The 27,030-nt window shown below is 49.4% G+C and overlaps 1 protein-coding gene across 1 annotated transcript in view; it reads right to left on the bottom strand.

Annotated features, from left to right (window-relative positions):
• Positions 1-2,965: 2,965 nt before the first annotated feature.
• LOC120841309 (PE-PGRS family protein PE_PGRS30-like) overlaps positions 2,966-27,030 on the bottom strand; it is a 45,768-nt gene continuing 21,703 nt past the window's right edge. The window contains exons 2-4 of the mRNA XM_042292559.1: positions 6,167-6,235; positions 4,360-4,684; positions 2,966-4,253 (exon numbers count right to left, since the gene is read on the bottom strand). Coding sequence (XP_042148493.1) covers positions 2,966-4,253; positions 4,360-4,684; positions 6,167-6,235 — 1,682 coding nt within the window. The remainder of the gene's footprint in view (positions 4,254-4,359; positions 4,685-6,166; positions 6,236-27,030) is intronic.

Genomic DNA, 27,030 nt, shown 5'->3' with positions numbered 1-27,030 from the left:
AACACTCAGTTGGGAAACTCGCCGTCGAAACTTGGGCCGCTGGCGTCCACCGAGACCGAGCTAAATACGACAACTGCGCCCCTCTTTATTATTTGTCTGTAGTGCGATCAGCTTGAGCTTTAAGAAAGCATGTTTTTGCGTAAAAACAAACGGAAAAGACTCTCTTTGTATGAAATTTATTGGAGTTTAGTGCAAATAGGTGGGCGCGTGATGTTTTTAAAATATTTAGTTGGCAGGGTTTGCGGCACAATTAATATTGTTTTTCTACAACCATGCCTCAGCGGTGCTTTCAGGTAGCGCGTCCCGACCTAGGTGCATTTCAACTCCGGTAGTAAGTCGCGGCGCGTTCGCTGGGGAGACGGGGCGGCACCCCTGTAACCTCTTCCGCTGTATCTGTTTTGGCGCCACAATGGCCAATTAAAGTCAAAATAGAAGTAACGTACAGTTCCTCGAGTGGCCGCTGTGGGAGGAATGGTGGTGTTATGTTCGCCATTAGCTCGGTTCTCGAGGACAGATCGGGGCCACTTTTTCAGAGCAGTCTCTATGGCAGCTTTCCAAATGAGTGTTTTAGTAGCGTTGACACATACTTTATTGTGCGGAAGGAGACGACGGTGCAGTGAGATCAGGAGCGTACTTAGGCTCTCTCCATTGAAAAGCACGGACAGAGAGCCCAAGTAAATTAAAAAAAAAAAAAGTTCGAGTTAAGGACTTAACGCAGGTGGCTGATTTTTTCCAGCACCTAATATTTTTACGAGCCTTAAACGAATAACATGTGTTTTTGACGATCCGAGGGCTGTTTTTTATTCCCTGGAACATGGGGCTAAAGAATCAAACGTCCAAGCATTTCCAAAACAAAAACTCTTGCTCATTGCCTAACACTTGAAGGGGACTAAACATTGACTTCTTGTGTCTGCTTTTTGTGTGCAGATACCTCATGCCACGCTGGTGGCCCTGTTGCTGTGTTCAGTGACGTTCGTTCGGGCAAGGCCACAGCATGAGAGTGACCCAAGAGAACAAGAAGATGTATCAGTCCGATTGGCACGCTTCGTTGAAAGTCTCTACGGTGACCTGGAAGGAGCTGCCCAAACCAATAGCGCGGGGAAGGCGTTCCCGTCTCACAAGGCTTTCCACGAATTTCACAATCAGCCAGTGAGGCCGTTTCAGCAAGGAAGACCGCCAACAGGTCCCTCCCAGCCCGGACCATCGAGGCCACCTCAGCAAAGACCTTCTCAGCCAACTCCAAGGCCTCCACAACAAACGGCGTTCCCACCTAGCTTAACAACTGGTCCCACACCTCCGAGGAGGCCCCCTGGAACGGCTATTTTCGGTGAACCTTTCGAGCCCCCCACGAAGCCCCAAAAGCCATCGCAGCCATCTAGAGGAACGGGGGGCTATGGCAGGCCAGAAGGGCCTTTCCAACCGCCAAGCAATGTTCTCGAGCCCGATATTCTGGTTCCAGTGATGGAGTACGAACCACCTGATCTTCCACAAAGGCCCCCAGCCTTTAGCGGTTACCCTGTTAACACAATCGACCTGCCACCTCCACGACAACCGCCAAGGCCGCGCCCTCCAGCACCAGCGCCAAGACCTCCCCTTGTCGGAGTCCTCATTCCGGCGCCACCCGCAAGACCCGGTCCGCAGTTTCCATCTCCTCCACCACGACCGCAAGTACCAGCAGGACCTGGTCCAGGTTTCACGCGCCCTCTCAGTCCCCCACCCGGATCGTTCCCAAGACCTCCGTCAGGACAAGGATTCATAGGATTCAACGTGCAAACCGGAGGCGCGAAGCCAGTTCCAGGGCCGCCACCGCAAAGACCAGGACCTCCAGGACCGGGAGTTTCATTCGGCTATCAACCCAGTCCAAGGCCCAGTCCGCCTCAACAACCTCCATCAAGATTTCCACCTGGACCACCTCCACCACCAAGGCCTTCTCCAGGATTACCACCACCTCGGCAACCACCTCCACCGAGACAACCACCCCCTCTTAGACAACCCCCTCCTTCAAGACCACCTTCACCTCCAAGACCACCCCAGGGAGTGGCGCTCTATCCAGAAGGACGGTTTCCAGACAAACCACAAACAGGTATTCCGAAACCCTTTCAACCCGGCCCTGGACCTTCCCTTCCTCGACCACCACCTCAACCTTTCCAACCAAGGCCTCAACCCCCGTCATTCCCACCGTCACAACCACCTCCACGCCTTCCTGCCCCACCACCTCCACCCAGGCAACCCCCACCGGGTTCCTTTCCTTCAACTCCTCCACGTCCTCCAAGTGGACAGAAACCTTCTGTGCATGATATTCCCCATCACAAATTCCACGAATTTCATTCTCAGCCGGTAAAACCTGGTTTTGGATCGGCCATTTTTTCAGACACACCCGGATATGGCACAAAACCCAAGAGGCCCCGTCCTAAACCTCAACCGCCGGCCGCAGGAGCAGCTGTGTTTCCAGGACCGGGACCGCAAAGATTCCCATCACCACCGCAAGTGCCGAGACCCCCCCAAATTGTTCCAGGACCGCGGCCTCCTCCCGGGCCTCCAACCCAGTTCCCCAGACCTGGTCCCAGTCCTGCCCCCCCTAGACCATTTGTCCCAAGTCCACCTCCGGCGCCCCGACCTCAGATACCGAGTCCACCCAGATTTCCTGGACCACCACCCCCTGGTCCAGTCCCGAGGCCACAGTTTCCAAGTCCTCCTCCACCTTCACGACCCCAAATACCGAGCCCACAGCCACCACCTCGTCCATCCCCACGACCAAGACCTCCAACACCAGGACCTGGCCCTGCTCGACCACCCCCTAGCCAATTCGACGGAGGGGACGAATTCCCTGACACTCCGGGGTACCCAGCCAAGCCCTCAAGGAAGCGACCGCCGCCAAGCGGAAGTGCGATATTTTCGGAACCTGGACTCCCGTCACCTCCAAAGCGGCCCCGACCTCAACCACCTCTGCCAAGACCTCCATCGTTTAGACCGGGTCCAGCCCCACCACGACCACCACCGCCGCCAAGACCTCCCACTTTTGGACCTGGTCCAGCCCCACCCCGCCCATTGCCTCCACCAAGACCCCCATCGTTTGGACCCGGTCCACCCCCACCACGACCAGCCCCGCCTCCAAGACCTCCATCATTTGGACTCGGTCCAGCTCCACCTTCGAGACCCCCAACATTTGCACCCGGGCCAGCCCCACCGCCGCGACCTCCATCGTTTGGACCTGGTCCACCCCCGCCTCGACCAGTCCCGCCTCCAAGACCTCCCTCATTTGGACCCGGTCCAGCTCCACCTCCGAGACCGCCATCATTCGGACCCGGTCCATCCCCGCCTCCAAGACCGCCATCACCTGGACCCGGGCCTCCACGAAAACCCCCAGCATATGTGCCCGGTCCGTCCCCACCTCCCACGCCACCATCTTTTGGACCAGGTCCATCCCCACCTCGACCAGTTCCACCTCCAAGTCCCCCATCATTCGGACCTGCTCCATCGCCTCCGCGACCTCCCTCGTTTGGACCCGGTCCATCCCCACCTCGACCAGTTCCGCCTCCAAGACCCCCATCATTCGGACCCGGTCCATCTCCGCCCCCAAGACCACCATCATTTGGACCTGGACCATCCCCGCTTCCAAGGCCCCCATCATTCGGACCAGGTCCAGCTCCGCCTCCAAGGCCCCCCTCATTCGGACCCGGTCCATCCCCGCCTCCAAGACCACCATCACCTGCACCCGGGCCATCTCCTCCACGGAAACCCCCAGCATATGTGCCTGGTCCGTCCCCACCTCCCACGCCACCATCTTTTGGACCAGGTCCTTCCCCACCTCGACCAGTTCCACCTCCAAGGCCCCCATCATTCGGACCTGGTCCATCGCCTCCACGACCTCCCTCGTTTGGACCCGGTCCATCCCCACCACGACCTGTTCCGCCACCAAGGCCTCCATCATTCGGACCCGGCCCATCTCCGCCCCCGAGACCACCATCATTTGGACCTGGTCCAGCCCCGGGTCCAAGGCCCCCATCATTCGGACCAGGTCCAGCTCCGCCTCTAAGGACCCCATCATTCGGACCCGGTCCATCCCCGCCTCCAAGACCACCATCACCTGGACCGGTGCCATCTCCTCCCCGAAAACCACCAGCATATGTGCCCGGTCCGTCCCCACCTCCCACGCCACCATCTTTTGGACCAGGTCCGTCCCCACCTCGACCAGTTCCATCTCCAAGGCCCCCATCATTCGGACCTGCTCCATCACCTCCGCGCCCTCCCTCCTTTGGACCCGGCCCAACTCCACCTCGACCAGTCCCACCTTCAAGACCCCCATCATTTGGACCCGGACCAGCTCCGCCTCCAAGACCGCCATCCTTCGGACCCGGCCCAGCTCCACCTCCAAGACCCCCACCATTTGGACCCGGTCCAGCTCCGCCTCCGAGACCGCCATCATTCGGACCTGGTCCATCCCCTCCTCCAAGACCACCTTCGTTTGGGCCCGGTCCATCTCCGCTTCCGAAACCGCCGTCATTCGGACCCGGTCCATCCCCGCCTCCGAGACCACCATCGTTCGGACCAGCCCCATCTCCGCCTCGGAAACCGCCATCATATGTACCAGGTCCATCCCCGACACCAAGACCTCCATCATTCGGACCAGGTCCTGCTCCTCCCCGACCATCACCACCACCGGGTCCACGCCCTCCACCATTCCCTGGCACAGGGACAGCCAGACCATCACGTCCTCTGCCCCCAACAAGCTTTCCTGGATTCCCTCAGCCAATACCTGGTCCTGCACCCCCCCGCCCACCGTCTCCAACGGGACCGTCACGCGTACCTGGACCTCCCCCTTCACGTGGCCCACAGCCAGCTCCAGGACCTGCTCCACCACGCCCAACTCCTGGAAGAAAGCCGTCTGACATCCCACACCACAAATTCCACGAGTTCCTCATCCAGCCACCTAAACCGGGCAGCTCTCCTCGGCCATACCCCGGCTCAAGACCTTCAGGGCCAAGACCGTCACCTCCATCTGGAGGCGGTGCGGTGTTTCCACCGGGACCCTCTCCCGGTCCCCCCCGGCCTTCGGGACCACCACCTCCGGGCCCGTCAAGATTTCCGTCTCCACCTCCGCCACCAAGATTTCCAGGGCCCACCCCTTCCAGACCTCTGCCGTCACCAGGACCTCCTCCCAGGCCGGGCCCAGCGCCGGGACCCCCGCCACAACGCATTCCGTTACCGCCATCTCCACCAGCTCCTTCACCTCCCCAAAGGCCAAGGCCACCGCCAGGCGTTGCTCTCTATCCGGAAGCCCCAACGTACCAAGCAAAGCCAAAACGTCCTCGGCCTAGGCCATCACCCCCTGTTGCTGGTCAAGCAGTGTTTCCACAAGGAAGACCGCCGACACCTTTTGTCCCTGGGCCACCGCTACCTGGCCCTCAACGAGTACCTTCCCCACCACCACCGCCAAGAGTGTCACAACCAAGTCTACCTCCAACCAGACAGCCTCCTAGACCAAGTCCTCCTCCAACACCTGTTTTCCCTCCTTCACCGCCAGTACCTCGCCCGGGACCCGGACCTGCTCCCCCACGGCCACAAATTCCAACTGGGCCGGCACGCGTTCCGTCTCCACCACCTCCGCCTCGACCACCGCAAGGTCCAGCCCCCGATTTTCCCGAATTTCCTGACACGCCCGGATATCCATCGAAACCGAAAAGGCCACGTCCGAAACCATCGCGTCCATCAGGTGGAGCACTTTTTTCAGAAGGAGTGTCCCCAGGCCCGCCAAGAGGTCCTCCCCCACCTCTACCACGACCACTTGCACCACCGCCAGCTCGGCCACAACCTCAAACAAGCCCGCCTCGACCACCAAGCCCGCCTAGGCCACTTCCTCCACCTCCGCAGCGTCCACCACAGCCCGGCCCAAGACCAGGTCCGACCCCCTCGCCTTTCCCATTCCCTCCTCCTCCACCAAGACCTCAAACAGGACCACCGGCTCCTCGCCCTCAAGTTCCGTCAGGTCCCTCACGTTTCCCAAGCCCTCCTCCTCCGCCAAGACCTCAGACGGGACCACCGCCTCCGCGACCGTCGTTCCCATTCCCACCAAGTGGTCCCCCACGACCGAGTGGCCCACCACGCACTCCGCGGCCTACAGTGCCTTTGCCGCCTCCGCCTACACCGCAGAGGCCTCGACCAATACCTGGACCCCAAAGAATTCCAAGACCTCCTTCGCCCCCTGGTCCTCGTCCCGGACCTCGTCCAGCACCCCCTGCTCCTCAGACGCCTCCGAGGCCGTTCATACCTCCGGGACCTTCCACCATTACTCCTCGCCCTCCATTCCCAACTCAGTCCTTCCCACCACCCGCGCCTCCAAGACCCCGACCTCCGGCTCCCTCACCCCCAGGCGGTGCTTTAGTTACCCCACCTCCTTACAGGCCACAAAGGCCGGTGTCCCCACAGGGCATACCACCCCCACGTCCTGGATTTGGTGGAGGTCCGCCCACTTCGCCCAGGCCACCCCCGCCTGCCCCAGGTCCAAGACCACAACCGGTACCTCTACCACCACCACCAGCACGACCGGCTCCGGTTCCTCAGCCCGCCCCTGCACCACCATCAGGATTCCCAGACGCCCCCGGTTATGGAGGAAAGAGGCCTACAAAGCCAAAACCAACACCCGGCGGCGGCGGCAGGCCCTTCATTCCAGGTCCTCTACCCCCTGTCCCCCCACCACTTCCTAATGTGCCCGAACCGACGAGACCAGAGTTGCCTGAGCCAGCTCCCCAGCCGTTCCCTGAGGCGCCGGGATATGGCCAAGGAAGGCCAAGGCCTAGGCCACCACCAAGGCCTCAGCCGCAGCCGAGGCCTCAGCCGCAGCCAAGGCCTCAGCCGCAGCCAAGGCCTCAGCCTCAACCAAGGCCTCAGCCACAACCACGGCCGCTACCGCCCCAACCGCCAAGGCCTCAACCACAACCAAGGCCTCAACCTTCTCCAAGACCACAGCCGCCATCTCCGGTACCAAGGCCAACTCCAGCACAACCAAGACCACCACCACCACCCCTGCCAAGCCCTCAACCACCGCCACAGCCTCGTCCTCAACCACAACCATCGCCGAGACCCCAACCTCCAACTGGAGTGAAACCTCAAGTTCCACCAAGAAGACCAACCGGTACGGCCATATTTGGAGAGCCGGGAGAGCCCTCGCCACCCGAAGCTCCAGGTTACGGTTCGAAGCGTCCGAGACCGAGGCCCAGACCAACCCCAGGGCCCCGGCCTGGTCCTGGCCCGCGACCTGGTCCCGGCCCGACTCCCGGCCCTCGGCCCGGCCCGACTCCCGGCCCTCGGCCCGGCCCGACTACCGGACCACGCCCAGGCCCGGCCCCCGGCCCGGTTCCCGTCCCTCGGCCCGGCCCAGGCCCTCGGCCCGGCCCAGGCCCTGGTCCACGTCCCGGCCCAGGCGGAACAATATTTCCTGAAGGCCAGACCACGGCCCGACCAGGTGCTCCTGCTCCGAGACCGGGAAGTGGCGGAACCGGCGGCGGACCGGGTGACGCTGGCACAAAGAGGCCAATCCGATTTCCCTCGCACGAGGCATTCCACGAGTTTCATAACCAACCCGTGAGGGTCAGAAACACTGCTGGCTAAGGTTAATGAAATACGAGTTAGTCAGAGCCATGACAGGCTAGCGGTCTTGGACTATCGTTCAGTGTTTCGTACTTCAGACCAAAGGAACCAGAATCGAATGGGCCTGACTGCTAGTGATATGCCTATTTCTGTAAAAAAAATACAAAAGTGTTTTGTTTAATTGACGACGTATTCGGAGCTGTTAACTGCAGAAAGTCCACGTTTTGGTAAGCTGGTATGAAGCCTTGGCTGGGGGATTGAATGGATCATTTGAGCCTCAGTTATTTATTCCGAACATTGTATTTCTGAAATACAGAAGGGTCGGTTTCACTGAAGTGAACAAGCTAAAAAAGCCAGGCTTTACATTTGAAAACTTTTCTGCTGATCACCAACAAAGCAGCATTTTATACACGACTGTATATTTTTGTTAATAGCATCGTCATTTGCCTATTTGTGAAATGACGACAAGCAGCTGTTTGAAATGTCTGTAGTATTTAAGGTTTCTTTTTACAATAAAATGAAACGGAAGTTATCTGTCTGTCAACTTTCTATGAATATTTATTTTGTTTTGACGTGTGTTTTCGTCCCGTGTTTTTGCGTGTGGTTCGCCATACTGTCCCTCAAACATTCTTCAATAAGGTAAAAGATGTGGAGCACGAAATAAAATTATAACGGTTTTAAGACATTAGTTAGAGTATGGGCTGCATTACATATTTATTTTTTAACATGATCGCAGTGTACATAGGGTTCGCGCCCCCTATATAAACATCTTGAATACGTGCATGATTGCTGTCAGTTTGACACAAAATCAAGCACTACGCATTCACTATGTAGCTATTAGTTACGATCAGGTACGCATGATGAACAAGCTCCTAATTAAATTAGAAGAGAAGCAATATGAGCAGAGGATGTTCTTTAGATTGCTCTTGCATTTTTTTTTATACATCCAACTGCCTGGCTAACCAGTCGAACACTATTGTTTTTAGACAAACATGCATAGTTACCTTTCCGAGTGATAAGTGAATGAAAGGATTTTCCACACCATTAAGTGCTCCCCTTTTAAAAATTGAGTGTTTTACCGAACATCGACCGAAATATTTGCATGAAGACTAGACATCGGGCAGAGGCAAGAAAGCTGTCAAAAAATCTGTTTCTTGAGGTTCGTTGCGTTGGGGACAATTGTTTTTCCAATTTTTTTCTAATATTTATCTTTTGTAGTAGTAAATATTGTGATCGGTATGCCTCGCTGCATATCTGAGTCCGACGAATAACCCGGAGCCAACGGTTTGGAGAACAGTTAACGGCATTTATTTGGACATAGACAACATATATGAGCCATGCGACGTTTACGACTTTGCGGCCAACCGGCGTGAGTATGAGCGTCGACTCTGTTCTTCCTTATGAAGGCGGTGAGCACGAGGAGCTCGTGGCATGGCACTATCGGTACGCGTTCAAAGGACAGCTGTCTAGTTCGGGCGTCGGGCAACCTGGTTGGCCTGATGCCTGGGATCCGCCAGGGAGTCCGCCAACTAAACAAATCCAACAGAAAGCTCGACCGGCATCTTCAAAAACAGCAAAATCAGTCATTAAAAAAAAAAAAAAAGAAAAAAAAAGATCTGGAACTTCTGCTGCGTTTTTCGAGGCCCCGAAAGTACATCCAACCTCGACGCTCCCACGGGGTCGTTCGTTTTTTATGATACGCATTATCGGTTACCATTTTTACACACCACAAAGCTTCCACGGCCTCTGAGTCTTTCTCAAATCTACAAACTTTGTTTCATTTTTTTTCGATGACGCTGAGCAAGCTTCTAAATACAACATGTTAATTTGTACTAATCAAGAAGTTGATCGTTCAAATCGAATCAAAGTCCTAATTATCCCCCGAAGCGCTATTCACCTCACTAAGTTAAACCTTCAGTACTAAATAATAATGCGCCAAGTTTTTTTTTTTTTATTATTTAGTTGATTTTTACAGGAGTAGAATTGGTCGTTGTTTGGTGTAACACCCGGTATGCTTTCATAATCACTGACATAAAAAAAAAAACATGGCGTAGCTTAATATGTCAGCCCATGCTGCTTTGTGATTGGCTCTTGGGGATTTTTCACCGGCTGATGCAGCAACCTCATTGGCTGCGGACCGATAATGAGATGCCGAGGACCCACCACTGCGCCCAGCGTACCTTAAGCTGTCAGCGAAAGACATATATTAACTGCAACAGTTTCTAGTGTCTGGTCACGTGAATTCATTTCATACAGGTTTCGAAACCGGGCGAGAATATGGCACGAACAGCTGCGTTCCTATCGCTACCCATATAGTATATCCTTTATGCAGCTTGCCGAACAAAACAGAAATGAACCAATATAATATATATCCAGCGTTCCGATTTCGGAGATATTTACGATACACAAATTTTGAGCTAAGAAAATAATTTAAAAGGAACGAAAAATAAAAAAAAGTTCTCCTGGCCGCGCCCGCGTGAGCGCGGCAGATTTATACGATTTACAGGGTGTTTCTTTTTCAGCTTTAGACATTTGTTTCAAGAATGCCGCGAAAGCTACACTAATACGGTTTGTGCAGGTAAGTTACGCGGCCAGGGAGACATAGTATAGGAGGTTAATCGTCTCGATAAATCGTATCATTGACTAGCTTTTGTTAAATAACTCTTTAATTGGTGAGAATAGAGATGTGGTTCCGAGTAGAGCCTTGCTGGGCGTCGTCGAAAACCACTAAATCAGTAATTTAGAAAGAGTGAGCTCGTGGGAATCGTAGTAGTGCGTTTAACTTGCCGCTCGTGTAAGAGATAGGCTTGCTTCTGCTGCACCAGTGGTCACTTTAGCGCCTTCACCGTGCTTCTCACGAGTTCCAAGTCTTTCTAATATTGACTCATTTAGTTGTTTTCGATGACTCTCTTTGAGATTCAAATTAAAATCATATCTTAATTTTCAATATTTAAGACGTTAATTAACATTATTTAGTTAATTAGCTATTACGATTAGCCTCTTATACTATGTCCCACTGGCCGTGTAACGCAACTGCGAAAACCGCATTAGTGTAGCTTTCATGGCTTTTTTTTTTAAAGAAATCTCATAAACTTTAAAAAAAAAAAAACTTGCATACAGACTTGTGCGCGTTATTTGAAGAATGTATGATGGATTGCAATTACAAATTAGCGAGACTCAAATGTAATAGATTGCAGTTTCAAATTACGTTACTTTTCCCGTACACTTATCAATAAAACAATAGAAGTAACTTTGATGTTTTCAAAAATGTTGTGCAACAGTACTTTCATTTCTCATACGCCCACACTATGGTAGCCTTTGTAAACATAAAGTATTGTATATAAAGGAATGCTTAAGCGGTTCTTAAAAAAAAAAAAAAAAGAAGAAAGACGAGGTCAGGTCTGTCTCAACAGGACACTTCATAAATGGGGAGACGACACGACTCCGTCAAAATCGTGGAGGTTGAAGCGTCCGGCAGTCCGGCAGTCCCATGTCTGAACACCACCAAGCAGACATCACGATTTTCCTCGTCGCTTCCTCCGCTTTTAAGGTGACCTCGGTGCTCGTCAGACTTGACGTCACACGACACCTGCTAATGCTGTCCATCCGCTCTGCCGGGCCTTCGTATCCTGGGCCGTGTTCCAAAACGTACTCAATCTTACTCCAGGGTAAGGGTTTTGTACCTTTGCGTTCGAAAACCTACCCGCGTCCAGCGTCGCTCAATCTGTGTTATCAAGTGACGCGTTCCAGAGGAGTAGGTCGGATCTATTTGGGTAAGATTTCGAGCACCAGCCCTTCCCTTTCCCGTTTTCGGAACCTGAAGAGCAGCGGAGGCCTTGGGCGATTGACCGACAGCCAACAGAGCGTGTGGGTGGTTGTCCGGACTCACGTGATGAGAATGCTCCAGGCCCCCGTGGAGGGCACGGGCGAAATTTGACCGGAGGGAACTCTATCCCCTGCAATAAAAACAGACGGAAGCGGAGCGCCGCACGATTTATGCCAGAGTCGGGTCGCCTCGCGATTTTCGAAGTATCCTGTTTGCAGGGGCCATAACAGAAGAATTGTAGAGTATTTTATCCCGTGAATATGAATATCACTTTGTGTTCCCTGCAGAAGAAATTAAACGCGAGAAAACAGGAAAAACCTCCAACCAGTCGTTATACGTTATCTAGGACCTCTGGACCGCCAAGCGCGTGTCGCTCGTGTGGGCAGCGCGTCCAATTGCAAGCTTCCTTAGTCTATTTCCCCGCAGTGACAGCAGCTGGGTTACCCTCACGTGGCGTCATGAGGGTTACCCTCACGAGGGTTACGAGGGGTACCATCACGAGGGTCACGAGGGGTACCCTCACAAGGGTCACGAGGGTTACCCTCACGAGGGTTACGAGGGTTAAAGTCACTGGATCCTGGGAAAGTAGCGCCAAGCTCCCCGTATGGTCGCCATCTTGGTACGTGAAATAAGCAATTTCTCCATGACCTTGGTTCTTGGTGAGCCGATCGAAATTCGCTGGTGACTGGTAGCTTTATGAAGACGTTTCTTGTATTCCGCGATTTTGCTATCCACAGTCACACACCGGCGAAACAAGCGTACATCTTCGTACCACCCCCACACGCTGTGTCGGTGCTTGGAGGCACTGAAAAATAAGTTTACTATTTTAAAATACGCAAAAACAACAACATAATTGTAAGAGATCCGTGGAGAGGGGCATGATTGATAAGTTGATTGCATATACGCAGTGCCAAAGACGCTTATATTGGCGAGGAACGCTTCCAGTACGAAGATCCTCCATGGTGAACTCGGCGCGACTGGTTTAGAAGGAACCTCTGGAAGCTTCGTGGATCTGAATGGACCAAGATGGCAATTTCCATGGCAACGTACGACAGATAAGCCAATCGCCTTGCGAAGTTTAGGTCGTCTGTATGTTAGTGTCTGTTTGTGTCCGGCTAGCTGGTAGGGAAGGCAATGGCGCAACTTTGCGAGGATCCAGGGACTTTAACGAGGGTTACCCTCACAAAGTTTGAGAATAATCTACCCTCAAGAGGGTCACCAGGGTTACCCTCACGAGGGCTACGCTCAACCTTTGTGAGGGTAACCCTCGTAACCCTCATCAGGGTAACCCTCGTGACCCTCGTGAGGGTACCCCTCGTAATCCTCGTGAGGGTTACCCTCGTGACATCATGTGTGACGTTAATGTAGAAAACACGTGACGTAGGACGTCACGTGTGACGTCACACGCGTCTAACATTGCCAATATTCCCGTTAAATTTAGCGGGAAACGTTTTCGCTAAATTTGGCGAAAAAATATTTTCGCTAAATTTATTCTGGTAACGTCATGTGTGACGTCACGAGGGGGAAATTTTCATGCTAAATTTAGCGAAACGACTTCGAAATATTTAGCGGAAAAATTTCCCCGCTAAATTTAGCGGGGAAGGAACAGGGGCATACCCTCTCCTATGTATCCTCCCCTCCTCCTGCTTAAGAGTAGCGCTCTAAGTGAGCGTTACAGAAAATTGTAAACGTCTAATTTTTTTCTTCTGTCCTTTCGAAAAAATATTAGCAGGACGCGTGCATAGCTTTTATAGGCGCTGAAGAAGCGCGAGAGCGGAGATCCCGAAAACTAATTATATGACGTCATGCTCGGGGGAGGAGAGGCTTCAACGATACGTTGAAAATGGTATTCTGCAAGCTGCGTGCACCAAATTGAAGAATAATTACGATATTCGTGATTCTGGAGGCCATAAGAAGACGATTTCAGTGTTTTTCCTCAAATGCAGAACCAATTTACTTTCCCTTTAAGAGATAGAATGTAGGTGCACTTCTGTCACCTGTAAGCTGACAAGGCAGGAAAAGCTGCAGCCACACCCGCCATCTCGTACCGTGTGGCGACAGGAAATTACCTCTGGAATTCTGCTGACAAAGCCAACGGTGCGCGTGCTCAGTAGCAGCGTCTACCTCCGCTTGGAGATTCGAAGGTAAGGAACCAATCTACGAAAGCTCCCTTTTGAAACGGGTCTTTCAGACGTGAGCGCAACGCCTCAAAGCTGCGGTCTCGTGCCTGTAGCCTTGACGCACTGTCAGCTTATGCATGATGGAAGTATAGTGGCATGCGGTACTGATAAATGCATGGGCTGCACGCGTTGTGTTTTTGATCTTTGTTTTTCGCATATTACTATTATGTACTTCGCACGATTTTCTAGTCGTTCGAGTCACCAAACATTCAAAAATTCGTGTTTTTTTTTCGGTTCTTCTCTTCTTCAGAATGTTTCGATTTTGTTCAGCTTGCTATATTTATGCTGCTGAATTGCCTGCTCATGTTACTCCAGTTTCTGTATTATGTTAATATTATTAAAAAGTAACGCGTAATTAAAATAGTCTGTTACCAATATCTTGTAACGAATTTACAATGCTAATTACCGCAGGAAAAAAAGTAACGCGGCAACTAAAAATTACAAGCAAAAGTAACGGAATACAAGTAATCCGTTGCTTGTTACGGTCTTCTTCCAAAGTCTGCCTGTATATATGTTTTATCTTTGAAATATGACCAGCGGATGGTCAATCCCAGGGCCCACAACAATGATATCGAGCACGTTTTTCGAACTTATCGAGACTGTAAGTGCATTTGATTTTGTGAGTAACTGTAAGAGTCACTCTACTCAGCGTCTGCGTTTTTCCGCGGCGCTGCAAAGACTAACATAGTTTCCAGAATGCCGGAGCATCGCACTGCGGCACCAGCACGTCCTGCGTGTAATACGCATCTGCTCTTGAGCGAACGAGATGCCAATCAAATCCATGCGAACGCACAAGGCAGCTTGGAAGACAGTGGAAATCAGGCAAGACTCAAAACAAAACGTACCACACGAAAGTTGTTGATCCTTATATAGATCATTCTGAAAACCTGTAACTGTATGTTTACTGTGATACAACCTCAGCTCTAACTGCAAAGTCGTGTTTGCAGCTCTGGTAGAAAGACTTCCAAGTTAGCAGCAATCTCATTTTCCAAACACAACTGAGAGCATTTGCCTCCGCTGAAGGCTACAACTGGTTTCGACATGATTTTGCTATTTTTCGACATTGTCCCACTTAACACACTAGAGTTATCTGGTAAGCTACGAATAATCACATAAGACCACAAACAAAATAACTTGGAAGAACTGCTTCTATAAATAAGGTGGCAGAATTCAAAATCAATTTTATTCGCGGGTTTTCTTCTCTTTTTTTTTTTTTCTTGAGATTAGGCGTTCCTTTATCTTGAGGCGTTCATCGTCGTCATAACTGTCCCCCGAAATGTCATATTTTGGGAAGCTTCAGGAAATAAGATGTGTACCGTCCTTCAGTTTGAAGCGTATTGAAATGAAAAGAAAAAGCAGACATACTGCTCTCTACGATCCGACGTCAGAAACATCAACGCCTCGTTCGGAAGTGTCGAGCTTGACGTCTTGGCAAATATATTTTTTTACTTTTTATGCGCCGTGGCCTATGAGGATTTTCAAGGCCTTAAGGTAATAAGACAACCGCATGTACTTCTGCCGAGGTGCTCCTAATAGGACGCGGCAAGCAGTTCTTAGATACGCCGTCAAGATATCTTTCTTGACGTCATGGAAGTTGACGACGAAATCCTGATTCTGTCACAGTGCGTATCAACAGTATAAACGAGTGAGCACTTTTTTTAGTATCACAGAAATAATTAAAGTTTCCCCTTGTTTTTCTTCTTTAATATACGAAAAGCGATAGATAAGTATTGTCACTGACTTCACAGTGCCGGCTATAGTCCACACCCAAGGAAGCACGGTGCGTCTACTTTCCTTTAAAGCACTTGGGAGAGGCGTCGCGCTCACTGCCACGACGCAGATAGATTTTTTTTTAAAGGGATAATCATATTTTCAGCTGCCTTCATTCGCTGAGCTCGCTAGGTAGATTGCGGCAAATGACTCTGCCAGGTGCTTGGCGGGAAAGCGGACGCAGCAGATTCCTTAGGGCATGGAGGAAGGAAGCTTCTGGAGGCGACATAAGACCACCAGAGGTGAAGTCCGAGGCCCCGAGGGTGACCAAAACAGCGGTTAGCGCCGAGTTAGCTCTTATTTTCATCCAATGGCGTCTCTTCATATTTGGTCATTGCTGGGGGCCGGCGTTGCCCTCCACACATCTGGCTTCACCTCTGGTGGCATCATGTAGCCCCCAGAAGCTTTCTACCTCCATGCGTCAGGGTGATGCATAATGCCAATTGTAACGTAGAGCGAAACAAAACGATGCGTCAAATTGTAATTCGTAGCAGGCTCCAATGTACCAGGAAAACCTTTTTGAGCGTTTGTCCAAACAAAAAAAGACACACGTCGCACAAATTAAATGCTTTACATGAGCCCAAGGAATCAGAGATATATTACTAAGCACAGCAACCAGGAGTTTTTTTTTGTTTTTCTTTTACAATTTTTTTATAGAAAAATAAATTTCAGCAAATGTAAGTTATTTATTAAAAATAATACAAAAAATCGAACCTTTTCAATAATTGCGGTTATTCATTCGTTCATTCATATATCATTCATTCGTTCATTCATTGATTTATTTTTCCCTGTCCATACAAGCAACTTGACGCCTCCTCAGTGGTCCACTTTTCAACTCCTCTTGAACAAATTAAAAAAAAAAGTTAGAGTATAGTTGAGGAAATGGGGCATGGTGATAAAGTTATGGCGTTAGAGTATGATAATATAAATGACTTCATTTATATAATTCTCCACAAGCCCCGTAACTATAAAAACGAAATGGCATTAATACACTGTCGAAAGCTACGCACTTCACAAAAATGCTAGGGGTAGTACTAATAGCGATCTCTTCAATAGTCAATTATGTCAATCCCTCGTTTTGACCACTCATGTAAACTGCGCTCAATTACTTCGTCATCTGTCTCCTATAAAATGTCGACTTTACCATCTGCTATTGACGATTGGAACTCATTACCTGACCTCATTGTAAACATGACTGATACTAACAAGTTTGCTGCAGCCGTTAACCTCTTTCTTTCTGAAATACAAGTATAGATTACAGCGTGTTTTTTATTAACTATTTTTGTTGATGTTTTTAGTGTGTTCACTCCCTTGTATAATGCCCCCTGGGGCCCTCAAGGAAAATAAATGATGATGATGATGATGATGAGCGAGTCCAGGGTTATGATGTGAATCAGGAGGATAACATAATGAACCCAGTGCGGTAGATCTTTGAGGAACACGCAAGCAGATGTAGCTAAGCGGCAAGAGTAACTGGATAACACAGCATCAAGGATAACACAGGAACATCAAATCCCCCACCGTGCTTCTATTGTACAATGTATCGAACTTCACTACACTCCCTTTCACCTTACGTCCGACATCAGATCTCAGCCAATGGAGCTACGTGAACGTAGCACGTGATACGCACTCCGCCCGTCACTGCGCCTCCTGTCCAAGGTCATGTAACACTTTCACGGTCTTGGGTTGGCTCCGGTGGCTTGTAGCATCCGTTGCACTCGGTCCTGAGGTGCAACGATGTATAGTCTGCCCATCATTTCGTATCTGAAGTAATAATTAGGTTGAAGGTATCAATCATGTAATACGCTAACAATTTTTAAAGCGATAGCTTTGAGGTGCTTGTGTCGCAGGAACGACGGCGTCAGCGTAGGTGTCGGCGTCGGCGTTGACGGGAACATCATGATTGGTCGATGATATCATGACGTCACATGCCACATGACCTCGCGCGGGAATTTCAAACAACCCACAACGCTCACCTGAAGTGTGCCGTCACGCGTGGAGTGAAAGTGATTAAAACGGGACATGCAATGCGAATTAAAGCTCGCCGTACGTCGCAAATGATTTCACATTATAAAGTAATTCATATTCTATAGCTTGAGTTGCCTGAAAATGAATTGCTAAGAATACCAAGCTTTAAGCTGGTATTCTTAGCAGTATGAACAATTTTGGGCGGTGGTGAGATTCAAATCCACGACTCTTTGGTTGCAAGCCAGACACGCTTCCGACTATTCTCAGTTTCACGATAACTTGGTGAACGCTGGAGGCTGCTGCCCCCGCGACCAAATAAGGGCGCAGGAACAAGGCACGTGATAACACTTCATGGTCGAGGCCCCGGGGGCTTCGTTACCGCCACAGCAACAGAGCCCTCCGCGACACAAAGTATAGTTCTAGGCTTGTAGCAATTGAAATATCCCGATTCCAGCTCTAATGAGAAGATATGAAGAATAAAGAATGAATAATCAGAAATCTATGAGTTTCATTTATATTTAAACCAATCAAGTGACGCCGCATCCTGATCCGCTCGATTGTTTTCCTCTTATAGCTCCGTGGCCGTTTGCGAACGCCGGCGATCGCAACCGTGTAATCGGCCGTTTCCGCTCAAAGCATGGCACTGTGCCCTGGCATCAGCAGCCGTCATAGATTCTAGGCTCAATTGAATGTATGCTTGTCTCATGATCTTTCTCCGCAGTGCTCGCTATTCTAGCGGACGGAAATGTTGCTACGTTGGACGTTCATCCGAAGTTGGTTTGTTTCGGAGCAGACGACTCTTGACTAGCAGACGACAGTCGCTTCCTCCGGGCCTCACGCCTGGCATTTGGCGTCGTAACACAAATGCTCCCGTGACGTCAGGTCACGTGCCTGGCTCCGACGCTCTTAGTGGGTCGCGGGGTCCCTAGCCTCCACAGTTCGCCACTTATCGTGAAACAATGGCTGTGTTCCAAAATTTACTCGATCCGACTTCGGAGTAAAGTTTTCGTACCGTGGCGTTCCAAAACTTTCTGGAGCTTACTCTATGACGTCGGAACTCGCGTTCCAGAAGCGGTTTGTTTACTCCGGAGTAATTACTCGCGCTACCCTCCTCGATCGGGGGGTAACGTCGGATCAAACCGAGTAAATACGTCACGCGATCTGCTCTTCGTCTGCTTTCTGCGCCGACAGCCGTCAAAGCCAACGTTACTAAACACTCAGTTGGGAAACTCGCCATCGAAGCCTGGGCCGCTGGCGTCCACCGTGACCGAGCTAAATGCGACAACAGCGCCACTCTTTATCGTTTGTCTGTACAGTGGTCACCTTGAGCTTTTTGAAAGACTGTTTTTGCGAAAAAAACAAACGGAAAAGACTTTTTTAGGATGAAATTTATTGTAGTTAAGTACAAAAAGAGGGGCGCGTTACGTTTTTAAAATCTTTGGTTTGCAGGGTTTTGCGGCACAATTAATATTGTTTTTATACAACCATGCCTCAGCGGGGCTTTCAGGTAGCGCGTCCCGACCTAGGTGCATCTTAACTTCAGTAGGTTGACGCGGCACGTCCGCCGGGGAGACGGGGGTGGCACCCCTGTAACCTCTTCCGCTGTATCTGTTCTTAAAGCCAGAGTAGAAGTCGCGTGCAGTTCCTCGAGTGGCCGCTGCGGTAGAACTGGTGGCGTTGTGTTCGTCATTAGCTCGGTGCTCGGAGACAGTTTGGGGCCACTTTTAGATGCGGAGCATCTCTTGCTCGGGTCTATGTCCCGCGGCGTCGTAGTCCGCACTCACACTACGCATGCGCAACTCTCCTCGCTGCGCGTGCGTTCTCTCTCTCTCCAACAGCTGCGCGAAGTGCACGCAGCTACCAGCTGCGTCCCTCTCTCGAACAGCTGCGCGTGCGTTCTCTCTCTCTCCAACAGCTGCGCGAAGTGCAGGCAGCTACCAGCTGCGTGCACTTCGCGTGCGTCCGTTTCTACTCACACCGCGCGCAGGCGCAACTCTCCTCCTCTAGTTTCCTCTCCTTCAAGTGTGAATGTAAGCAGCGGTAGGGCCGCGCTGCGCGCGTTCAGTTCACCGCTGTTGACTCACTCCGTTCTTCCGATGAAGTCTGATGGAAGCGTCCACTGCACACAAAGCTGCGCAGCGGAGGACACGCGACGCTGAGCGCAAACGCTTGAAGCGAGCGGCAGAACTACTCCGCGACAACTTTTCTTGGCAATGCAGTGGAAGGTACAGGCCCGCGTCCCCTCTCCCATTTTGAGTCTGCGCGGGCTCTCCTCCTCTCCCCGGAAATGGGGGAGGAGGAGAGCCTGCGTACACTCAAAATGGGAGAAGGGACGCGGGCCTGTACCTTCCGCTGCATTGCCAAGAAAAGTTGTCGCGGAGTGTAGTCCCCGCCGCCCCCGCCCGTTCCGATCTGGATGAGTTTCGTACCGGCACGCGTTCGTGTAATCACTACTGTGTGATGCACACTAAAAATCCCAGGTTAGCGGTTGTACTGCACTGGCTAAATTCCTCATCTACAGCTAAGAGACCGATTACCCGTTGAGGCGCATCTCCATCAAGGCTGTATAAACATAAACAGCAAACCAATTTCTGCGCGCGTTCAGTTCACCGCTGTTGACTCCACTTCACTCCGTTCTTCCAATGAAGTGTGATGGAACGATGCTCCGCATCACCCCATGGTTCCCCTCGGGAAGATGGTGTATTTTAATGCTGTCTCTATGGGAGTTTCCCAACTGAGTGTTTTAGTAACGTTGGTCAAAGCTCACTCGCTCCGTTCGTTTTGGTGGCGGACCTTCGAAATGACAAAGAATAGGTGCAGCATGTGTGGTTATTGCGATTTGCTATTTTCAACGCACGAATGGACTTCATTACATCCAGACCGTGCACCGTCCCCGGGAAGTTATACTTGTTATTATCAGAGTGCGAACGTAAACAGGAGCTTCTCCGCATTCTCGTCCTGGGCGTTGGAGGGAATGCCGTATTCTCGCGTTCAAGACTGAAGATGTTTGATCCCAGTAAATGATAAGGTAGTATTTTTATAAATAAGAGAAGGACCTAAAGACGAGGACGTCTTTACCCCTACCAGCACGCTCTTTATTCAAAGTTGCATTTTTGTTTCCTCCAGAGTGTGTGTAATGAGAGGATAACGCTTGTAAAGCTGTGAAGACTTCGATGATTTTATTGTAATCATATTCGCGTCAAAGCGAACGTCAGTTTAATATTATATTTGAGAAAGCACCCTCGCGCTGTACCCCAACACCGTGTGGAATCAATTTCTGCAAAACATAATCGGTGCAAATTGCAATGCGTGGAATATATGCATTTAGGGCGATCGCGCTGATTAATAAAAATACATTTTTTTTATATCTAACTGTAAAGAGTAAGTAATTTATATCTCAATATACAGCTAAAAGAGAAGGTGAGTAAAAGGAGCTGGTGGATCCACCGAAAAAAAAAGCGCGTCGTCATTAATATTATTGTCTCTTCGAGTGCTTTCTTGATGATCAGAAGGATCGTCTGCTATTTTCTGCCACCGCTGCTGTGTTTTCCTTTTGCCGTAGCCCAAGACGAAGCCAATCCGCGTAGTATCCAGGTTATTATCCCGGCCGTTCCAAAATCGAGTCGCGGATCGTTTACTCGCGATGTCACGTGGTATTACCCTCTGACGTAGAAGGCAGGTTACTCGAGTAAAATTCGGAACATAGCCAATGTATAGACCTTTGCAGAAATCGCCTCCTGCGCGCTGCCATCTTTGTCTGCTGGGCTGTGGAACGCCTTAAAAGCATGCGCTGTTGATCTGCTTTGGGGTATATCGGACGCTGCGCATGCGTCCACAGCTCAGTGACTCAGCATTTTTTGGCCGCTCGCTTCGTTTGAGACTGCCACTGGAAAGGTCTATAGGCCACACAGACACTTTTTTTTTTATTGTGGCCATGCAGACACGCTTGGACGGCTTGGTAGCGAGCGAGTTTATAATGTTTAGCTATCGGTGTTCCACTCTTAAAAGCGAATCTTAAGCCTCCTCCTGCATTTTTTGTGCGCGAACAATTACGCTTGAATTAGTTGATTCAATACAATTCCAGACAGAAGAGCCGTATTCGACGCGGGAACGTACAAGGGAACAAAACAAGCGCAAAAAATAAACAAACAGAATGCTTCAGAATTTGAACGTGCCATACGGATGATGGCACCAAGAACTCTAGAAGTGCTGGAAGAGAGTAAAAAAAACAAATAGGATCGAACGGATTTATCTTGTGTACCAACATGGGTAGTTCAACACTATTCATAAAATAAAAAGAGTTGAGATATTTATTTCAGGTTGCGGAGTGTGCGAATATTGCATGAATGCATAGTCTAGGTCGGACATTCCGTATAATATCGGTTTTCATTGTGTAAAAATGTGAAAGATTTAAAAAAAGTAAAAGTATATAAAGGGCACAATGGTGATGAATTTATTGGTTTCTCTGCGTAAGTAGGAAATTGTGTTTTTTATTTATTTTTTTTCTTCAACCTTCACTCCACTTTCTGTTTATTTAAGAAAGGTATTGATCGAAGGGCTTGGGAGGTGTACAAGGATTTGAGGGGGCGGGGAGGGGGGCGGCCGGGAAGTAGTTAGTCTTGTTAAGTATCCCATAAAATGAGTGGGCCCAGGGCTGAACGTTAAAAAGAGTAAAAGAACCCTCGCGCAAATCGCCCGGCTGATGATGCTTAGCCCTTGTTTTTTTTTTTTTTTTCTTATTCTTTTTTTTTTGTATTACTCCATAACTGTGCGAAAGGAGCTTCGCGGGTAATGGATACTATGCAGCCTAGATAAATGCCTATAATGAGGTCGTGTTTCGTTAAGTCCGCCTTTAAAACTTGAACCCAATGAACCGAGGACTATTCGGTTGGAGGGTCTCCTCGTGACAATGAAAAACGAAACTGCCGACTTAGTTTCCAAGGCTAAAGCGCTGGATCGGAAACAAGCGATATTTTTCACTTTCGGTTGCACATTCTGTTACTCAAGATTTTAAATAGCATTACCTGCAAAACCTAGAATTACATAAGCACACACACACACACACACACATGCACACACACGCGCGCGCGCGCGCGCAAGCACGCACGCACGCAGATCCACACACGCACGCACGCGCAGGCACGCACGCACAAACACACACACAGACACACACACAATATAGACTTGAAATTCCGTCACAAACCCTACAAAGAAAATAAAAGCTCAGACGTGGAGGTCACCAGCCATTCAGAATAAGATGACTATGGGAGTAAAAATAGATATGCACTGACTGCGACGGCATCCTGATAACGATTTTGTTTCCTTTTTTATTATTATTATTTTTTTTTTTTAATTTCGCAAAGTATCATTTTCGACTCAAAATGAAGTCGTTCTCCGGAGTCCTGGATTGAATATTAGGAAAGACGAGAAGGCCGTATCAGATTCTTCTACCTCTGCTTTTCTTTAGATTTTTTTTTTTAATATATGTACTTTAAGGTAGAGAGAGCGATGAATTTTTTTGTGTAAGAAAGAAGGCAATCTCTCACCGAATTGAACCAAGACGGAAAGGAAGACAGCCAAAACAAATGGTAAAAAATATATCCGTGAGTTCTTGTCGACCTTGAAACCTACGATCGAATATCAACGTGGTTTCTGACAACACGCAATGTCAAGATAAATAAGCATACGTCAGTTATGTATTTCTAGTAAGGCATTTCTTCATTAACGGTACAAATCAGGGACTCAAACCGATAATAACAACGGTTCGGTTACGTTTGCGGTTACCGTTATATTTATGAATACTGGAATAATGGTTACTGCGTAGGCGAGCTGGAGAACGATCATAGCGAGAAAAAACATCTTGACACTAGGAACGAATGGGACAAACTCAACACTTTTGTCCCCTTTCCTTTGTACCTGGTCTTAAGATTTTTATTTTTGCTCTATATTTGTTAAGACGGTTTCGTTTCGGCTATTTCCGGTTTCAGTTTTTATATTTCGGCTAACTCTAAATCATTTTTTTTAATTCAAGAATTAAGTTAAAGAACTAATGCTACAATATTCCTGGGCCTCTAAACTTGTCGAACACAAAGTTGCGACTGAAGTTGACGGAGCGCACCGACTGGCCTATCACGGCGGTGACTACGCACTTTTTTCGCCGACGTCCGATCGGCGCGCTCTACGAACTTTCTGCTCCAACTTTGAGTTTGATGAGTTTAGGGTCCCCTGGGTGTCAAGAAAAACGTCACTCTTGGTGTATACTACAAACCTTTGCATCGCATATTGCCCGGGCGAAAGATGCTGAGTCACTTAACTGTGGACTAATGCGCAGCGTCTGATATACCGCAGAGCGGAGCAACAGCGCATGCTCAGAACGCATTCCACAGCCCAGCAGACGAAGATGGCAGCGCAAAGACAATTCAATACTCTGCGTCAGCTATTTCGTGCCACACCGTCAAGTCTAGCATGCCTTTCACACTGCTACAAACCAGAGACGCTGGAACTATTTGGGAAAGGGCAAAGAGGGGATTTTTTTCCCTTCCTCCGTATTCTTGATTTATTTGTAATGTCTGCCATGGGAGCCAATAGGAGCAGCGAAGAGAGGAAAGTGACTGCGCCTCACTGGAGTTCCCTTGAGCCAATGACAAATACGCCTTGTGCGCGTACGCAATTGGCCCTCTCTCTCCCCCCTTCTTCTAATCTCCAGTTACAATGCCTACACACACAACAGAGACGCACACACTGGAGTTTTCTCCAGGAGTGCGTCCTTATATGTCTCGCTCCACTGCTTGTATTGGTTCATAGAACCTACAGCTACTTGTTTTTGCCAGGTTATAGAAACACTGAGTCCAATGTATAGCATGCCACTGGCGCCTGCCACGACGGGAGACGTCAAGGCCCGCTCACACAGTTGCGTTCAGTGTGGCCCCTACGGCTACGAACGAATGCAAACGTTTGGAACGACGAGTTGCCGTGGCAACGAAGCGCCAAACCGCCGTGTCGTGTAAGTGAGTCCGCAACACAAGGAGATGAGCCGTGCTGAGAATTTTTGCTACGTTTGGCAACGAACGGAGCGACCTCAGCGACAATCCAATCATGGACCGAGGAGAGCTCGTCCGCGCGCGTTGCATGCCGGTCGCGGTTCCTGCTATCTGGTGGGAAACATGGCGTCAGTGGCGATTGTCGACGTGGTCGGCGTGTTGGAAACTCATCGTTTCGTCTAGAGCGTTATCCGCGACTGTTAATATTGTCGTGCATAGCGATGATAAACCAGCGCGTCCTAGAAGAGACTACAGTAGCCCTCTCTTAGAATTTTTGCCTTCGAACATCACACCGAATTCCTTATTTTTCGTAATCCACGCCTATGCTCAAGTTCAAGGTATTACTGGTGCGCACTGTTTTTGAAGATGTGTCTGAATGGGCCGACTTTTCACACGTTTTCACCATCCAAGAAGTGATAGTTGTGTAAATTCTGAACGCTTGCAACGTCTATGTGATCAAGAAATAAAATTCATACCTCTACGTTGCAACATCGCCATCTATGATTGCGCCGTCTTCTGTGATCATAGAATTCGTAGATTTGTGACCGCGGTAAAGTTGTGGTAAAGTCATGATCGTCCAGGACGGCATACTTCCTTCATTTGTTTTTCTTGCTCCAACCACTCAGCCCTGCGAGTCCTGTATTGGAAAAACAAAAATGATTAAAGCTTGAGGCTATCGATAACTTTCTGACCCTTTTCTGTTACGCCAGTGAGTGGCAGCACATCTCCTTCTGGTGTGTGACGACCACTGACGACCGTCACGCTTACCAGAGTCGCGGCGTTTATTGCAATGGTTGCAAGAGTATACACGGTGAAAAGTGGTCGTTCCGGTCGCTTCGCTCACAACGGACGCAGCCATAGCTAACACGTTCGTTGCAGGTGTCTGAACCAGCCTTAAAGGGGTACTCCGGCGTTTTCTTCATAGCCCCTGATTTGCGTAACATTTGCTAAACACGCCACCAAACATTGCTGAAATGGTAACCAAAATATTGGGCCGAAATATTTTTTTGTTTTCGCAAAGTTAGTGAATTTACACTTTTGATTATCATCGTGTTTTTCAAAGTGAAAGTCTCTACTGGCAACAATAAAAGAGCGACGTCAGGGGAAGGCACGAGTTAACTCTTCGGGCTCGATAGACTTTGTTTCCAACGGATTACAAGGAGTTCCATTGATTCAAATGAATACTTTCGAAGGCCGCGCTCCAGCACTCGCGCAGCAGCACAAAACAAATGTTCGGCATAATCCATTTTGAGACTGCACGCACGACCTGCAAGCCTGCCTTCCACTGACGTCACGGCACTGAAAAGCGCGGGTATATTTGAATGTTGGTTTTGGAATCATCCTCAGTTGCCGATTTCACAGTATCTATTTTGAATTTCGAAATTCTGAATAGCATACCGGAAAAGTTAAAGGCCGGTGATTCCGAAAATATAGTTAGTTGGGTTAGCTCATAAAATCGCCAGAGTACTCCTTTAAAGATGCCTGCAGTCGGCCATACGTCACTACGGCCACTCCGACCAGACGCAGCTGTGTTTTGATTTCCGGATGGCGTCGACGGCGCCTGTTCGCGCTTAAAGTCACGTTTGAGGCTGCGATTTGATTTGCTTATGATTGAAGTCCGCATGTATTACTCGCACCAGAGGTATTTCACCAAAGCCAATCCAGCAGTGAGCTCAACGTGCATACGGGGCGCGCATTAACTTGGCAAACACCTAGAGCTATGGCCCCCATGACAGCCAGTAAGAGCGCAGAGTGGGGGAGGTGACACCGCCTTAGTCAAAGTAATTCCTGTAATACGTTCTCACGTGTCTTACTACGCTGCCAGTATTGGCTCGCTGGGCTTGTAGCTTGCGGTGTTTGCTGTACGGTGCTCAAAAGATCACGAGGTAGAAGAAACGAACAAATCGTGAGGACTGTTCGTTTTGTTGCTTGTTTGCTGTGCCGTTAGTGCTCCCATGCTTTGAAGCTATCAAAAAGAAAAAAAGAAAGGAACACCTCAAGAACAGCATGACTATACGCAAAAAAGACTCCCTCCAGAGACAATTGACCGTCCCGCCTGACTTATTGAAACTTGGCACAAAGGGCAGTGTCAAAAGCCACTCGTTAGTAGCTCGTGTATTATACCTAGGGTTCCGTGTATTCAAAGTTTATTTTTCGTCCCATTCGGAAAGTGTTTTACGGAATTTGTGTTTTGCCGAAAATTCGAAGTTTATCGGAGTTAATGTTTGTTTGTTTTTGGTTCCAATTCTCCAAAATTAGGAGTTTAATTTCGCATTGTTTCCTATTAAAACTAAATAAGTTAATAAACAATATCCGGGTGCAAATGTATTCCCGATAAAACAATGAATTAATACAACGAGCTCGTATCAATTAACATTTCTTCAGCTGGATTTGGCGTTTATGTAATTGTCATTGAAAATACTAATTTGTCCCACGACAAAAGTTGCAGAAAAATCTTGCTTCGATTAACGTCAATACCTTAAAATTGATAAATTCTTGAAGGTAGTCGCTGGGAAACTCGTATTAATCCCATCCTGTTCCAATAACCTACCCCGCGCCGCGCGATGTTGGGTGTTATAGGACATAACAGAGAAGCCCCCATGTTATGCAATGTCTATGGCACATAGCTTTCACTGTTACAAAAACAGAACCTCTCCTT

Source organism: Ixodes scapularis, unplaced genomic scaffold, assembly GCF_016920785.2.
Source record: "Ixodes scapularis isolate PalLabHiFi unplaced genomic scaffold, ASM1692078v2 PGA_scaffold3__209_contigs__length_174095766, whole genome shotgun sequence".
In the NCBI taxonomy this organism is placed as follows: domain Eukaryota; kingdom Metazoa; phylum Arthropoda; class Arachnida; order Ixodida; family Ixodidae; genus Ixodes; species Ixodes scapularis.
The sequence above is the reverse complement of the archived record's forward strand: the minus strand, read 5'-3'. Positions and strand labels throughout refer to the sequence as shown.